This window comes from Rutilus rutilus, assembly GCF_951802725.1.
Source record: "Rutilus rutilus genome assembly, chromosome: 3".
In the NCBI taxonomy this organism is placed as follows: domain Eukaryota; kingdom Metazoa; phylum Chordata; class Actinopteri; order Cypriniformes; family Leuciscidae; genus Rutilus; species Rutilus rutilus.
Genome location: NC_140211.1, coordinates 8,445,910 through 8,457,813, shown reverse-complemented (window position 1 = coordinate 8,457,813; position 11,904 = coordinate 8,445,910). Strand labels below are relative to the sequence as shown.

General features: G+C 37.8%; 1 protein-coding gene across 1 annotated transcript in view; it reads left to right on the top strand.

Moving 5' to 3' along the window:
- Positions 1–2,454: 2,454 nt before the first annotated feature.
- The window catches only part of LOC311287436 (uncharacterized protein), a gene marked incomplete at its 3' end in the record, with an annotated part of 45,216 nt that continues 35,766 nt past the window's right edge, over positions 2,455–11,904 (top strand). The window contains exons 1-6 of the mRNA XM_084404305.1: positions 2,455–2,614; positions 4,947–5,080; positions 8,131–8,175; positions 8,597–8,706; positions 10,709–10,817; positions 11,473–11,617. Of these exons, the coding sequence (XP_084260431.1) occupies positions 2,554–2,614; positions 4,947–5,080; positions 8,131–8,175; positions 8,597–8,706; positions 10,709–10,817; positions 11,473–11,617 (604 nt within the window). The 5' untranslated portion in view covers positions 2,455–2,553. The remainder of the gene's footprint in view (positions 2,615–4,946; positions 5,081–8,130; positions 8,176–8,596; positions 8,707–10,708; positions 10,818–11,472; positions 11,618–11,904) is intronic.

Genomic DNA, 11,904 nt, shown 5'->3' with positions numbered 1-11,904 from the left:
ATTATAAAACTATATTATTATTATTATTATCAGTTATTCTTTTTAACGGACAATGTTCCATCTCTCTTTAGACGTTTGTTGACACTTTTAAAAATATGAAACATGATTACTGTCTAATCTATCAAACTCGAACCTTGGCTTCCCCCATCTCACAGGATGAAAAGCAGTTCAACTTTTATTTTTATAAAATAGGTATTATAACTTATTATTTTGAATTGAATATGTAATATTTTAAGAAAATTATTATAAATATTTTATTATAATTTTATAATATTACTTATATATATATATATATATTATCAGTTATTTTTTTAAGTCCCTTCTTCGTTCCATCTTGTCTGTGGTCCTAAACGTGTGACACTTTGAAACATGTGAATCATGAACCAATATGTCAGTGTTTTTACTGTCTGTTTGTTCCTTCAGTTTTTGTGTCCCTGAAAACAAAAGGTCGTTGTCAGTTTTATTTGTGTTTGCTTGGTATAAATCAGTGAAACAGTGTGGATATGAGTTGTTGCCATTCAACCTTGTGATGCAAACGGTCCCATTTAAGCTCACTTTGGGAAGATCAAAAAGACAATTGGTGACCAATGGCGATGGGCCCGAACTCTTGGTCTGTGTGTTGAATGTTGATCCCTGATCTAAAGGTCAACAGAGGTCATGATCTTAAACCCTCAATGGACACTGTCTGGGATCTCCTGCAACAAAACTGACTGCTGGTTTGTTGCCGTCACCGTTGAAGTGTGTGCATATTAAAATGCCCACCTCACATCAGTTCAAGTCGGAGATGTGCTTATGGACAATGAGAGTCTGCTTTGTATCGAAGGAATCCCATAAATTTTGTATGTTCTGCATGGATTATCCAAGTTATTGTAAGGAAGTCTTCCAAAAGAAAGGAAAATAAACCATATTCGTTTTTTCTCTTGTCTTCCAAACCAAGGCAAAGCAAAGGTCTTCCAGTCAAAGCCACGATGACACTATTTTTAATTTTTATAGCTACAGAAACCAATAACCACCCGGACAGACTCAACAGAATCGCTCGAACTGTGGCTTCGTGCAGCTGGACCACTTGGACGGAAACGGCACATCTGTGGTATTTTGCAATATTGGAAGGAACAACCCAATACAGTCATGCATGTACCAATATTTACTGGACACATTAACAATTAAAATGAGAAGAAAAAAAAAAAGGTGAGGAGGATGATTCCTGTTTTAGTATTTAACTCACTGTTACTCTTAATACTCTATTCTGCATAAACTCTCAGCCCCGTATTTGCAATAGAATCTATATCTATTTCTATAAGTCTATGGGAGACGTATTATTAAACATTATTGAATAAAACTAATATATTTGTATGATTGTAAAACCAAAGTGTCGTTTGTTTTATTCTCTGCTTGTGAGCGTGTAAACGCTCTGTGACAACAACAGCCATTCAGATGAACGTATAATTCAATGCCCTCGTTTAAAGTGAAGCGTATTAATTGGCGCTCAGGTAAGTGCCAGCGTTCGTCATCTCAATAGAATTATACAGGCGAGTCAGCATTAGTTATGGGTTGTTAAGTTGACTTCTATAATGATTAAATTGGCAGAGGACCAGTGAATATGGTGGGACGGCGCCATTACGGCTCGACGGGAAGTGAGGATGAACGGGAGACGGGTGTTCCAAGCGTCTTTCGCTTCGTTCCCATGGAAAAATCAGGCTTTCCAAAAAGAGCTGTTTCCATCTTTTATCCTGCTAACTGCGGAGGAAAAACTTCAGCAATCCCCTGACCTCTGATTTCAAAAGGCCCATCAAAGTGTCAACACTCGAGAGCAGCGGAATAAATCTCATCCTTTAATCTAATTGGTGGGATAAAGCTGCATAATTCTTTTTAACAGCTCTGATGAATTACATAAAAGTACTGCACATTAATGCTACACCTCGTCTTGCGCCAAAAGCACCCCAGAACTGAATAAATATGCTGGCGTGGTTTCAAACACATCAGTTTGCCTTATTTAAAGAGCACGTTTGGGGGAAGACTCAGTGACTACCTTAAGTAGGGTAGGTTACATGAGTGCTCTGCCTCTTTGTAAGGCAGGAAATAGTTTGAAATGATCATGATTTTTAAGTCACACACATAGAGTTAAACCATTCATGTGCTCTTTCAGTCTGTGGATCTGGATTTGTATTAGAAAAACAGTATACCTTTTGTGAATTCAGGCCTACCTTATATCATCTTTACATTGCAAAAACAGTTTCAGTGGCTCATTTTTACACAGATGCTACATCGATGAAGCATAAATAACTGCATTTACATTTACAAACAAAAATGTGAAATTATGATTAAAAAAATTAAAATAATAAGTTACAAAAATAAGTTCTCTGAAATACTATTTTGTTAGCTGACGTTTGGTCTGGGCGCGTGCGCTCATGCTCCGTGAGAGCGCGCATACGGCCGCGCGCCTGTAACCCGAGCACAGTAACAGCGGTCTGACTTGTGCTGGGAAAAACACGAATGGACCCTCACGTTGACTTTCTATGAAGATATCCCTGTGGTTTCATTTGGTGAATCGCCATGAAGGCCCAGGACTGGTTTATTGTCTCCTGCTGCCTCTGTGGCCTGAGCGCAATGGCAGGTAAGTTGAGTTGAAGTTTCCAAACTGAATGTGTGCGTTGTGTTTTCACACGTGTAAATTCCCATTTCCCAGTAAACTTAAAAAGTAACATTATAGTAAATCGAAGTTCTGAGGTCCTAAAACACCAGAGGGGTTTGAAAAGTTACTTTTTTCACATTTTAAATCGGTTTGGTACCGTTTTCAACATAATTTGAGTCATTTCTAACATTAACCTACATGTTTTTAATTAACCCAATTCTCACAATCGCAGTCTACGTTTCCAATTATGAGATAAAGCCTTTAATTTGACCTGTTCACATTAATTGTACAGTTTAATCCGAATTATCTTCATGGTTATTTAACACATCATTTGATGTAGACATGTGTCATGATTTGGTCAAAGAGTACAGTATAGGCTACAATAATATATAAATAAACAGACGTCTTACTACTGTATGACAGAGGCTGCCAAATTAATATAACACCCAGTGTGAAAAGGTCAACTGCAGTATCACGTCAGTCATTTGTCAGGAATGCAATATGTCTGCAGTCTATAGCGAACCATAGTAGCATTATACTGTACAATTATTACGCCTTTAACAATTCTACTTTCAGAATTGGCACAAAACCTCATGGTGGTCTCATATATTCATTTGATAACACATCGCATAGAAATTGCATAAGTGTATTTCTTATACGATGTCTGTAGCCTACAATACTGTAGTTCTGTAGTATTTTTCATCCAGAAACACCCTAAGGGTGATTTGATCTCGCATTGTTTCCTATTGGGTTGACTGGTCATTAAGATCCATAAATTGATGTTGTTGTGCTTAAACCAAAATTTCCCAATGGCATGTCACAGTAATTAAAGAAAACATATAGGCTACAACAGAAAGCATGAGAGTCAGGTAGGAGAATTTACCACTTGTGAAAATAGTACCAAAGTGATTAAAATAAAAGGGACATTTGTTCAAGATTACCAGTTTTATAAATACCCCTGGGAAAACTGTAAATTAACCTCGAGTCAGACTTTCACCAGGAACTCTTTAAATTAAAAGTTGATTTAAAGGTGTTTCGGAGAGGTTAATTGTGGTAATTATTGTAGGGAAGCTTTCAATGGGACTGCTGGGCAGCAGATGGCATGTACTCTGCAAGGCCTAATTTATTTCACAATATAAACGCTCGCTCGCACAAGAAAAAAAAAAGAAAAAAGATTTCTCATTTCCATGCAGTTTCAGTACAGCGTTGGGGGTTCTTTTCTCAATAAAAGCCACTTGAAGTTATTACTCGCCGAAAAAGTCCGTCAAAATCATGTGAAAGTGTGTGCATATGCTCCGAGCAGCAGCCGCTGGTAATGAAGGTGACGCGCGTCGTTTGTTACTGTCAGTTCGTATTCTGGGGGGCTCGAGCTGGCGACACTTGATGAATGTGGCGCCCCTAGAAGGCCCGCTTATAAATGCGCCCAACCTTCGAAAGCTGAGGGGAAAAAACCAGCAGACATGATGCATATAAACCTCAGAGATGGCCGGGGCGGTGGAGTAAACAGGCACCCTCAAAACTGTGAAAACCCAAGGCTATTCGTGAGGCTCTTATCTGTTCGCCTTTATGTTCAGAGCTCAAGTCCATCCATCCATCATTACACTCACTTTGCTTTGCTCAAAGATTAGGTTGTAAACTGCCTTATGCACAAGACATATTCTGTCTTTCAACCTGCAAGACTTTTAATACTTGAGATTCTTAAGATTAAAGACTTATACAACACCGGTTTCAACTAAAAAACTTCCAAAACTGCCACTTCCATATGTGGTACTAAATCCGATACAGGTCAGATGTTTTGCAATGCGACCGCAGTCTGAACAGTCAAATCGGGATTCAAGCGACTTTTACGTCACTATAGATCGACATTCGTCACCAATTACCATGGGATTCACTTAAAAGATTTTACATACCCGACCTTATCAAGACAGTTGCGAAAGCTAGTCAGTGCAGGACAGTGACGTGTCTGTCAGAACTCATAAGTATTACAGTGATCGCTCTACAAGCAATATGGCTCGTAGCATAAATGTTTAAAAACCTCTGCTCTCTTTTTTCGTATCCTTGTCTTTGATTTGCCTTTGCATAAGTTGACTTGCTTCCACGGCAGATCACACACACACAAAAAAGATCTCTTCGCTCTGGAATCGGATATTGGCCACATTTAAAACGACATTGTGAACAGCTGGACAGAAAAATCGGATCTGAGCAATAAATCGGAATGGATCACCAAGGCTCGCAGTGTGAACGTGCAGTATGAACGTAAGCGTAGAAGAGACTTGTACTGCTCTATTTACCTGAAATACATCATCTTTCCTAGGTGCATCAGAATCAGAAGGTAAGCTGATGAAGAAACTGTTTTCTTCATACAACGTTAAAGTCCGGCCTGCAAGGAGCCCAGAGGAAAGGGTCGTCGTGAGGATAGGCATGACCCTTTCAGCATTCGTCAGCCTGGTATGAGATACACACACACACACACACACACACACACATTTATGTAACTTAATTGTTGCTTTATATTATCATTCATTTTATTATTAACCCTGCCGGGAAAAACACAGCTAAAACCAGCCTAAGCTGGTCTTCCAGCCTGGTCATTAGCAGACTGGTTTTAGAGGGGTTTCGGCAACTTCTTCAGATGGTCAGGCTGGTCTTAGACTGGGAGTCCAGCTGACCAAACATTTAGACACCAGTTTGACCAGATTAAACCAGCTGCATCTAACTTAAACCAGCCCAGACCAGCCAACCAGATCAGGCTGTTTTAACTGAGCAAGGAAAATAAAAAGGGGTCTCATCTCTCATCTTAATGGTTAGTATGACTTTTTAAAGGCTGCTTTGAAATAATGAGTGTTGTGAAAAGCACTATAGAAATTAACTTGACGACTTTAATCTTATGTTATATTGATTATGGTTTAATTTTAATGTGAATGACTTGGTACTTATTATAGTGCTTTTTCTATTGTAAAGCACTTTAATCTGAATTTCTTGAATGAAAGGTGCTATACACATAAAGTTAATAATGATGATGATTGTCTGACTGAAAAGCTAGTCATTTTATCCAGGGTTTCTGTGGATCTTAAAACGTCTTAATTCGCCCTTACGCAAATTAAGACCTTAAAAATATCTTAAATCAGAGCAGAAAGTCATGGCATGAAATTTTGCATACATTGCAAAAAAAATTTGTCCAGGTTTCCAATACAAATATCTAAAAAAATTTTGATGAAAATTTGAACAAGAACAAATATCTATCTAGTTATGAAAACCTCCCTTTGAATTACGTTTTTTCTTTTTCTGAGCGCATTGGCAGATATTTGTTCTTGTTTTAATCATAAACTCACACATTTTGTATCTCCAGTAAATGTATCTTGATTTAAGAATCTTTAGACATTTGCACTGGAAAAGAAGGCAAAAATAATTGAGGAAGATGGATTGATGCAACTCATTGTGTTTCTCCTTTAGAAGACAGATTGATGTATCGTGTTACCTTTAATTTATTCCTTAAATTTTCTTTACTTGGTCTTAAAAAGGCCTTTAAAAAGTCTTAAATGTACCTTCATAAATCCTGTTCATCATAAGTTGTGAGTCAAAAACATTTTCACATGTATTTCATAAAGGCACGTCAGCAAAAAACAGACCGTTTAAGTCTCTCAGAGTGTGGAAGAAATATGACTGGTTACGATCCTCATAAAAATGAAATCATATAATATGACCGCTTTACAAAACGCTGTTAATTAGAGTTAGGATAAATTAGCCAAAGGAAAACCTCTCTCATTCTTTGCAGGCCCATGATAAAAGCTGGTTTGAAGCAGGTCTGATGGTTGGTTCAGCTGTTCAGTGTGTGAATTTGGTATGTGAAACACAGGGATTTAATAACCCGGTCTCGGATAACAGTGCACACGCAGATTTGCATTTGCACTTTCTTATCAATGTTTTGTTTTCATGACTCCGAACAGAAAGGAACAGTACAGGCTTCATGAACAGTGATTACACGTGGAGTTTTTTCAAACAACCATATGTGTGTCCAAAACAAGATGTATATTGAGATATTATTCATGTATCACTCTTAATCAGCCTGGACGCATCCACACATTTAAGGCATTGCATGCATATTAATCATATGAAGTGTGTATATACAATGTCTGTATGAGTGTGTGTGTGTGTGTGTTGACCCTTCCCCCCCACTGTCTGTGCTCTGTACTGACAGCTGACATTCCTACGCTAGTTTTAAATAGCATTCAGGACTGTGTACTGATCTAACATTGAGTCTCAGGTCTTTCCCTTGTCTGCTAATCATTTCCCATCACCCCCTTCTCCCATTGGAGCCAGTGTTCCCATTATTTGTGTTGGCTTTAAACACATCTCAGTTGCAGAGAATTTGGGGATTCTTCATTATAGAAATGCTCAATGTTTTTCTTCTAAAGTCCCCCATTTGTGTATCAACCGTCAAGGAAACACGCCACTTGACACGCTTTTTATAATACAGATTGTTTCAAAGCAGCTTTACAGTGAGAACAGGAAAATAATGCAACAAAGTTTGTTTCTGCTGGACAGCAGATCTAGAAGAAAATACTGTCATAGTCCAGCTTAAGTAAGTTCAGTGATTCATTCATTCGGTTCATCTCAGTTGTAAAAAAGTTATTTTAGTCCATTTATATATATTTATATGAAGACTTCAGATGCAAAAGCCTCTAAGTGCCATCTGAAATGTTCTTCTAAAATGAGCATTTTTATCAAGCTTGTATATATAGAGTCAGTAATTTCACTTTAATGACAATTAACAGGTAATTTTCATTGCCATTTAAGTGAAATAACTGAACATAAACATACAAGCTTGATAGAAATGATCATTCTAGAAGAAAATTTCAGATGGCACTTATAGAGGCTTTTGCATCTGAAGTCTTCATATACAGCCGATCTGTAGAAAACAGTGATGTCATCGTCCGGCTCAGCTCAGTTCTCATATAATGGTGTCAATGCATGCAGATCAATAATATTGTTGAATATTAAGTGTCCATAAAGAAGTCTATAGTGCTAGATGGTTACAGTGTTTTTTACATTCACAAGAGCTCCTGCTTTGGAGGTAAGGCTAGAGAAATGTCTCACATTTTTTAAATATGATTTACCTTGCCCAATATAGCATAGTGTTGAAATTGCTTTAAATTGGGATTCTTGAGTTCATAGAGCCGCCAGTTCGGGAAGCGGCGTTCCAAGATTGCTGATATTTCTTTGATACTGTTGTCATTGGTAGAGTAAAAATAAACTAAATGACTGGCCGTATTGTGTCTAAAATGCGATTTGCTCAGTATTAAAAACTTGTTTATTGTACTGTTGTATAAAAGCAACATCACACTCATACAAGCACAGCCAGGCACTCTAGATATTGTAAATTGTAATTGTAAAACCCAAAGAAACTCTCATTTTGAAACTCTAAACACATGTGCATTCACTAATTGAATTAATTAATTAATTTGATTTGTTCTGTTTCATATTTTTTTGTATTCTAGAACATGAAAGACGAGGAGATGAACACTGTTGTTATTATGAACTTGGTAAGTCAGCACGATTTCTTTCGACTCCCGTGTGTCATTTTGAGAAATAACGTCTTGAAGCGCAATTCAAATTCATAAAGCTTTATTTGCATCGAAGAAAAGTTATCCATCATCTATCATGACAATTTAGTGGACTGAAATTGCCACGTTACCTCACAAGACAAACTCTGACAATAATAACTTGGATCAATATAGCATAACTTTGAATGCAAAATGAAAGATTATGCAAATGCCGTTAATAATATGTATTGAAAAATGTGCAGAGATATTGCATTTGGTATAGTTAATGACACAAGCCAGATCATTTGATTAAATGATGAACTGGTTGTACTTATAATTTCAGCGATGACCCTCATCTATCTATACATGAACACACACACACACACACTCACACTCACACACAACTTGTGTGCTCTTGCAGGAGTGGAACGATTATCGCCTCTCCTGGAACCCGAAAGATTACGGGGGATTTGATGTGTTGCGTATCCCGTCTTCAAAAGTGTGGCTTCCTGATATTGTTCTCATCAACAAGTAAGTGTGTGTGTGTGTGATGCTTCACATATTATCTCAGAAAGCCTAGTGTCAGGCACATTATCTTAGAGAGTCTTTGTTGAGTTTCTGCAAGAACAGCAAAAATAACAAAGAAATTATCAAAGCGCTTGTGAAGCTTGTCGAGAGATGCATGCACACACATTACTTTCTCTCTCTATCTGTTCCTTTCTCACACACTCTCGCTGTAATGCCCAGGTAGACCCTCATCACTGCTGGTGTAAATATCCTGCCTCCTTCATTCATCTCTGCTTTATAGCCAATTAAACAACACTGCTGTCCGCTATAAGCCTCTCTGGTCCAGCGTTCTCACACACACACACACACACACACACACACACACACACACACACACACACACACACACACTCGCAAACACCATCCCACACACTGTTCAATGAGGGACATCTTGGAGTCCCACAGCACCATTACTGTAATAGATGGGAAGTTTTAAATGCCTGTTTTGTGTCCTATGAGGATTATACACCAGTGCCGTACGGTTTAAGGGCTCAAATGGTCAATCCATCTTAATTGTAGGTATTACTCTTACTTATTGTGATACAGTCATACAATATATCATAAAAAAAAACATAATTGGACAGTGACATGTCAATAACTCTAAGCTGACAATGATAATTGCCTGTCGACCTCCAAAAAGGACAAAAAAAATAAAATAAATGGTACATACATTTTGTACCCTAGTCATATGATAGCTTGACTGAAATGTGAGCCATTATTCACTGTAAATCTTACCTTATTCAAAGACCATAAACAACACACAAGATGAACAAGGGCCAGTGCCTTTTCCCAGCACCTGGGACAAGGTGTTTTTTGTGTGTGTGCGTGTGTAAACCTTTAAGATTGTGTATGACTGCAGGCCAGTATCTGCATTCAGACAAACCTCCTGTGTCACATTACAGACTACCTAAGAAATAATGCAGAGACAGCATCACTAGCCGCGTTTCCAGTACAGATTTGCAAAAAACTTTTGCGATATTTTCTAAATGTCGATAAAAAACCTATTGCGAAATGACGCCTGTTTCCATTAAACGAAGTTACTTTTTTTAACCTTTATTTTTTTTTTATTTTTTTTTTCTACAGGCAAGTCATTAAGAACAAGTTCTTATTTACAATGGCGGCCTGAAAAGTATAAGTATAATTATGCGACTGAAACGTAATTTTTTCCCTCTCGCAATAAGTCATTCCAAAAATCATGGCAACGGATGTTAGTAGATATAAGTAGCCATTATTTTTAATGGAAGGAGTCGTGGCGTGTTATCCAATCATTACTGGCAAGGAAAGCCTCTTATACTTGAGAGCCGCACATATGAGGTGTTTCTGGGTGTTTCTCCCTCATATCTGCTTCGAGGTCTTGATAAATTGTGGCATTTCTTTGTTGTTTAGAATCCAGTATTCCTGTAATTCTTCTGTCTTTTATCAGTTTAATGAAGAACTATCTCGTATTCTGTCCAAACACACCGCGTCATCTACGTCAGGTGACCTGTAAATGCGCAAAAACTGTTTCCATTGCAGTTTTGCGAAATATTTCTTTTTCGAATTGCCTGAAAAACCACCTCATGCGAGCGTAAAATCTTTTTTGCGATAAATGGGAGTTTTTGCGAAATTGACGTGTTTCCATTGGCCGTATTTTCAATTCACAATTTCAATTTGCGCAATTTGAAGGGTAATAGAAACGCAGCTATTGATAGAAAATAAGTTGATGTGGCTACTTGCAAACCCTAAGTTACCTCAGGTTTTGGAACTGAAAGTTGAGGTTATCCGCTTGCTCTGAGTAATCTTAACCAGGTAATACCCCCCGGTGTAAACAAACCCAAAGAAACTCTCATTTTGAATCTGATATTGTCAATGTGGACTTTCAGGGGAAACCATTCAAATTGCCTCTATGTGGAGGTTTAGGTTTGTAGTAGCTATGCAAGTTTATCTGCGCTTAAACTTCTGTTTGTGTGTGTGTTTGTGTGTGCAGTAATGACGGCGTGTTCAATGTAGCTCTACAGGTCCACGTGCAGGCCTACAGTAATGGCCGTGTGACGTGGACTCCACCTGCTCTTTTCAGGAGTTCTTGTGGAGTGAAGGTAAATTCTGCAACTCAACAGACACTGTACTGCATAATGGACCAATAAAAACATCAAGTGCTCCATAATGTTTTAATTGTTTAAATCAGTGCTGTGAAACATTAACAGCATGGCATAACAATTCAAGATGTGCATTTAAATTATAGGTGATGGTACTTTCATGTATTATAGGTGATGTTTTTTTTTTTTAGCACTCATTTTTTAGTTCTTGCTCTTAAATGAATGTTCAGCACCTTTCGGTAAATACTGTAGTAATAAGAGTAAGTTATGGATGAGACCTTTAAATACTGTAAATGATGTGTCGAAACATAAGACGTTTAATGACGCATTAAATCACAAGTGTTTATACTCAGCACAACTGCACTATGAATATATATCACTTGTACACTGCCGGGGTGAATTTCTTGTTTAAAAGAGTCTTATTTACCTTATATAAGTGGCAATCTCTCTCACTTTTGTACTTGTTTTGTGAACTTTTCCCCCTCCTCATTTGTATTGCTGCTTTTGTTTGGCCTCGCTCTAGTTTGGCTGCGTTTGATGATGTTCCGTCTGGTCTTTGCATGTGTGAAACCAGAAAGAGAGATGATTAAAGGAAGTTGCTCGTCAGCCAGAAGCGCACGCACTAACATGCACAAATCACATTCTCCATCTGCAGGTGACATACTTTCCTTTTGACTGGCAAAATTGCACCATGGTTTTCCAGTCTTATACGTATGATTCCTCAGAAGTGGATCTGCAGCCTGGCCTTGATAAGAATGGAAATGAAATCCGAGAGATAGTCTTGGACACAGGCTTCAGCGGTAATGGCGCTCTAACACTGTCACAATGCACAACAACCTTTTAAACATTCAGACAAAGCTTTTTCAAGCCAATGTGAAAGATTGTCTTGAACCCATCTAGTTTTTTTACCTTATTTCAGCCTTTGAAGTGAAATGTCATTTTAATTTTAATTTTTTTTTAAATACTTTTAAAGAGGACCTATTATGCCCTTTTACAAAGTCTTGATTTTGTTTTTGGGCGATGCTTGAATGTTCAGAAAACACATTTTTTTTCCCATAATCTCCATTGTTGCAGCTCCTCTCTTCCC